The sequence below is a fragment of the Stegastes partitus genome, unplaced genomic scaffold (genome assembly GCF_000690725.1).
Source record: "Stegastes partitus isolate 25-593 unplaced genomic scaffold, Stegastes_partitus-1.0.2 Scaffold129, whole genome shotgun sequence".
Classification (NCBI taxonomy): domain Eukaryota; kingdom Metazoa; phylum Chordata; class Actinopteri; family Pomacentridae; genus Stegastes; species Stegastes partitus.
In genome coordinates this window covers 486,078-491,615 of record NW_007577860.1, presented here as the reverse complement: position 1 = coordinate 491,615, position 5,538 = coordinate 486,078, and the positions used below count along the sequence as shown (strand labels likewise).

The following is a 5,538-nucleotide window of genomic DNA, read 5'->3' as shown; positions in this document are numbered from 1 at the left end:
TAATCAAGATTCTCACTGACACATGAAATAAAAACAGTTTCTAGTTAAACCTCAGACACAGTTTTTTATAGAACTTTTTTCAATCCTATAAATGTCTGAGTTTTCCCTTTTTTTAGTGAATGTTTCAATCAGACAAGCTCTCTTATTATTCATAATGAACTTTATTGAAATGGCACCTTTAAAACACAAAATGCAAATGAAAGCAGCAAAACATTTAAATTATAGTTGAAATATGAAAAAAAAAAAACATTTTAAAAAGATGCCCACATTAAAAAAAAGTCTGAATCAGGAGAACTTTATTGAAGCCTAATATAAAATAACTACAAAACCAGTAGGAACAATAATTCCTGCAGCAGCTATTCCTGTATTATTCCCGTATCACCAAGAAGGTTTGATCTAATCCAGTCTAATACAGGAGGGCACCACCTCTTGTGTCTGTCATATGGAGTGATGTCAGCATGAAAAGAAACAGCTTTTCTGTTACCTGAGGGACTGAATCATAGATCAGGGCTCTTTGGAGAGTCTCTGCGGCTGTGGGGATGCAGAGATGTTGGTCTCTCATCGTAAACCCTCATCCTCTCCCTCCTGCTTCTCGGTGGTCAGGGATCTTTGTGGATGCTTCTTCACACAAGAAGACGCTCCGCTTCACAAATGAGTGTCCTCTTGGGCCTCCGACACCTATCAAGTGACAGCATATTTGTTTGGCGGTGAGTCGAGGGAGCAGGAGGGCGAGGACACGTAGACGTTCACAGACGTTTTTACAGAGATGAGGAAGTCTGAAGTCTTCAAGCCTCCAACAGGCGCAAAGTTTTCTACTGCAGTTTCTCACCAAGCTGCTGCACGTGTGAGGCATTTCACTGCGTTGGGTTCAAGAACATTTTGTGAAGCCTGTTTTGGATGTACACCTCTTGGACTTGTGTAGGTGCACCGCAGCAGACTACTGCTGCAGCTGGTCTCTGTGAAGCTTCTCCTGTGGCAGCCGCAGATGACTGGGTATCGACCAGTCGACGGCATCGCCCTGGCTGTGAAATTACAGGGTGAGAGTGTGTAGGCCTCTGGTGGAGAAGTGCTGGACCCAAGCCCAGTGACAGCTAGAAGGGCTTGTAGCGCCCTCTTGTGTCACAGTGGTGCAACAGGCCATAAAAGATTCAAAACAATTAAATTCTACCTTATGAACAAATGCAGTATATGGAAAAACAAACAAACATGGATTTAAAATCTAGCTTGTTCCTTTTATTTTGTTAAGCTGAAAACACTTCATGTGTATTCACAAACTATGGCTCATGTGTGGACGCTGTGTGTGAACCAGCAGGAGGTGGTAAATTTAAACTGTGTGATTTCTTCTTATTAACATTGTTTTAGTCTCCAGATTATCTGGCACCACTGAAGCAACAATAATGTGTTACTGAGGTTAACTTACAGCAACAACGCCATTCCCAAACGAGCAATAATAATAAATAAACACAGTATTTGTATTTATATAGCGGTAGGCTAATTAGGAACCAGGGCACAGCGTGTTGGACGCATTATAATACAGAACCTGTGTGTTCTGTTGGTTCTGTCTGTGTCGGTGCTGCTCTGTGTGGAAGCTGCTGTTATTCTATACATCTGGATGTACATAATGTAGATGATGTCACACAGACACCAACAAAAGAACTCTACCAGGAGTGGGGTTCGAACCCACGCGGACATATGTCCATTGGATCTTAAGTCCAACGCCTTAACCACTCGGCCATCCTGGTGTATACACCGCATCCCGCCGCATTTCCCCTCCAAATACTCGGTGCTCCTGAACCCACTGACGCTTTATTTGGTTTAAGTTTGACCCGCGGGTCGTTGCAGAGCCACAAATTCACGGTAATGTTCCAGCAGCTCCACACGAACGACGAATAATCACCGAGCACGACTCAGCTGAGATGCTAGCGCAGTGTTAGCAGCTAGCGGCTAACTCATATCCGACTTCTGCGCTCATATCGTTCTCGTCGGTTTCCAGCTTTAAAGTCCAACTTCTGCTCCAGCTCCTGCGGTACTGGTGGAGGCAACACCACAGACACAAACTAACCCTGTGGCTTGGAGAGAATCCCTGCTGTGTGTGTCGTTTCCACGCCAGTACCGACTGCCGGTCTCGGGTCGGTGTTCTGACGTTAGCATGCTAACTGTTAGCAGAAGTTTCGGTTTCCACTCACACGCGCGCGCTCGAGTGTTTCGCTATTTCTGGCCGCGAGCTGCAACCAAACAGCAAAGCCAGCGACACGGAAGAGACCCGAACCGTTCACGAAGTCATGCACGAAGTCATGCACGACACGGTACCGGACAGAGTCCTCTACAGAAACTTGGGAGACTTGGAGTCAGTACCGGCTGCTCCGTCCTGCAGGAGGACTGGGGGCACTGGGGGCGCTGGGGAGATCCCAGTCCTCTAATGGTTTAATGAACTAGGTGACATGTTGTAAATAGCTTCCTCCGTAGTTTTGACACAACAGCTACGTTTCACTGAGATAACATCAGAGGCGTTGTTCGGAGGGGCTCGGTCCGTTTGACCAGCTGGTCCACCACCTTCAGGCTGTTTCAGGGGTAAATGAATCTAAACTGAGACCCACTGTAGGTTCTGTAAAGCCAGCCCATCTCGTCCCTTGTTTGTGTGAGTAGCCCATGCTCCACATCACAGGTAGTGTCCAGTGAGATCTACCTGCTGGGTGTGTACAGGTGTGTCTGGGAAACACCTGCTGTCATGTCTGCTGTTGTTTCATCTGAGTGACTTGTGCTTGAAAACGTCCAGGAGAAGAGATGCAGGTGATGATTAAAGCTCCATAACACCAACAATAATCAGACTACATGTGTCGTCTATGTTTCTGACTAAAACACTGACGGTTCTGTCCACATGGCACCGACGGTGTGTCTTCAAGGCTTCTCCTTCATCCCAGCGGTTCTGATCAACTGTATTACCTTCAGTGGCTGTAACACATGCTGGAAAGGTCAAATGATTAACCAGTGATTCACGGTAAAGAAGGCAGACGCTACCAACACAGTCATTCTGTTATTTATTCTTTATTATGAAAAAATGGATCGTGGCAACCAAACCAGAACCTCAGTTCACTGAACCGCTGGTCTTACAACATGACAAATATCCTTGTCTGAAGATCTGTCAGTAGAAGATGTGTGAGCTAATGTTGGTGCACAACAGGCTCGGGCTAGCGTACAGACATTCTGTGTAGAGAACGCCCCAGCATGGAGGAGGAAGGATGCCAGCAGGTTCACAGAGTCAGACACAACATCTCCCTACAAGCTGCTTGAGCTACACCGAGGAAGTGATTTCAGTGGATCAGATGATACGTCTCCTGTCCGCTCCGTCAGACTGAAACAATAATGTGGAGGAACCAGCAGGTTTTCCTCATTCTTCTGCCGGCCATGCATTCACCTCCTGCATCAAACCTTACCCACAGTCTACCCACAATGTCTCAGGATTTATCACCACGAGCTGCAGTTTGTCTCTCACTCCATCGTGACCTTCGACCCGCCGCTCTCATGACTCCGACCCGTTCAGAGTTCTACAGAACACAGGACCCGCCTTCACAGGAGCTCAGCTGACGTTCACCGAATGATGACAAACGGATTTAAATTTACTACAAGAGCGTTTATTGTGTGTCAGTGAACCATTAAAATGTAAACAGATTGTAACACACACACACACACAGACACACACACACACACAGGTTTCTATCAGACGTTGTGCTACGAGTGTTTCTGCAGCGTTGACTATAAGTTCAGCATATTGCACATTATCTGTCAGCTCAGTTTCAGATCTTTTTACTGTACATGATGAAGACTTTATTTACATTTTAATCATCTATAAAACTGCAGAATGTCAAACGAACTCCTAAAAGCTTCAGTTGTTTCTCCAGCAGGGCAGGCAGGGGCAGCACTGCAGGAAGGGGTTCTTCTTCTTGTACTGGATGGCCTTCTTGATGTGAACATTGATTCTTTCAGCGTGTTCCTGAGTGCGAGACACGTGAACCTCGATGTTGTTGAGAATGGATCCCTGCTCCTCCACCAGCATGGCCATCTGCAGGAACAGCTCGTGGACCTCCTTCAGCCGGGCCTCCAGCTCCACCAGCTCCTTGTGTCTGCCTTTGATCTCACACAAGGCCCAGCGGGATGTGCGAGCAGCTTGTGGCTGAAGGCTCTGGGACAGCTCGGTCCAGCCCTCACCGCCTTTGTCCACCAGCACATCCAGCTGCTCGTCGCTGATGTCTGTCCCCATTATGGACGCCTGCCTCTGGATCCTCCTCCTGCATGTGTTCTTCTGCTTCTCCTCGACTTTGCTGTAGTCACTCATGGCGGCGTGGAAGGCGTGGTTCAGCGTGTTGTGCTGAGCACGGGCGATGCGACTAACAGCAGAGTTGGGACCTTCTGTCTCCTCCAGGCGGCTGCATGTCTTCCCCAGGTCCTGCAGGCGGCCATACAGAGCCTCGGCACGCTGCTGGATCCCTCTGGCGATGGAGTCGCAGTCCTTTTTAAGAAGGGTGAGGCGGCGCACAGAGGTGCCGAAGCGTTCGTTTTGCATGCACATGCGCTCCACCTCCAACTGGAGCAAGGAGATCTCCTTGCGTATGGACTGGGCCTCCTTCAGGACCTCATCAATAGCTGTGGAGTTCTCAAAGATGACTGCCTGTTGAGACAGAGTCACCTTATCTACGTCATACTCAGGCCCATAGAACTCTGATTCCTCGTCCTCGTGGTCCTCACTGATGGTCTGCAGCCTCTCCAGCATGTCCCGCATCCTGCCTGAGAGACCATTGGAAGAGAAAATGATGGTTACTACGTTCATCTCTCGTCTAGCTTTGGTCTGATTCACTGTCATGTATGTGCAAGTTCTCATCCAGGAGATCAAACCTTAGCTCAGAATGAGGACCAGCAGCCTTCTACATGCTGGAGGCACACATCGCACATATACAGAAAACAAACAGGAAACTTGGAAGAAACTGTATTTAAACAGCAAACGCTCTGATCGCTGTGCTAGAATCCACTCTTACTGTACATAAAATAATTAAATGTACCCAGAGACAGCTGGAAAAGCCCATCAACAAGCCAGTGTTGTAGAAGTGCTCCAGCTCTAACAATGACAGCAGTCACAGCTCAGTGCATCGCTGGAATGTCTTTATCTGAACCAGGAACAAGGAAGACACCAGCTTACTGAAAAGCAGCTTTTTGCTTTGAAACGTGGTTCGTTACATAAGTTAGTTCTGAGTCAGATCATTTATCTGTCTGAGCAGTTTTCATACATTCATCCTGTGAAGCTCACGCTGGACCAAACCTCCAGAGAGGTGGCGTCTGAACGGCCGCTATCCTTCCACACAGTCTGAGACTTTACACAGAACATCAGGTTCCTCATCCCGTCTGTTTAAAATCTGTTTTTAACAGTCGTCACAATGAATTAGAAAGTGGCTTTAAGTTCATGTTTGTTGGAGCAGAGCGCTGGCTGAATGACGAGGAGTCTCATCAGGTGTCCAGGTGTCTCCAGGTGTCTCCAGGTGGCCACAC

General features: G+C 47.6%; 1 protein-coding gene and 1 non-coding gene across 2 annotated transcripts; both read right to left on the bottom strand.

The window, feature by feature from the left end:
* Positions 1–1,659: 1,659 nt before the first annotated feature.
* trnal-uaa (transfer RNA leucine (anticodon UAA)) lies at positions 1,660–1,742 on the bottom strand. Its single transcript has one exon. It is a non-coding gene; the product is annotated as a tRNA-Leu (tRNA).
* Positions 1,743–3,021: 1,279 nt separating this feature from the next.
* Positions 3,022–4,777, bottom strand: LOC103355021 (syntaxin-11-like). The gene has a single exon (XM_008278663.1). It carries the CDS (start codon positions 4,775–4,777, stop codon positions 3,884–3,886), a length of 894 nt encoding a protein of 297 aa, XP_008276885.1. The 3' UTR covers positions 3,022–3,883.
* Positions 4,778–5,538: the final 761 nt, after the last annotated feature.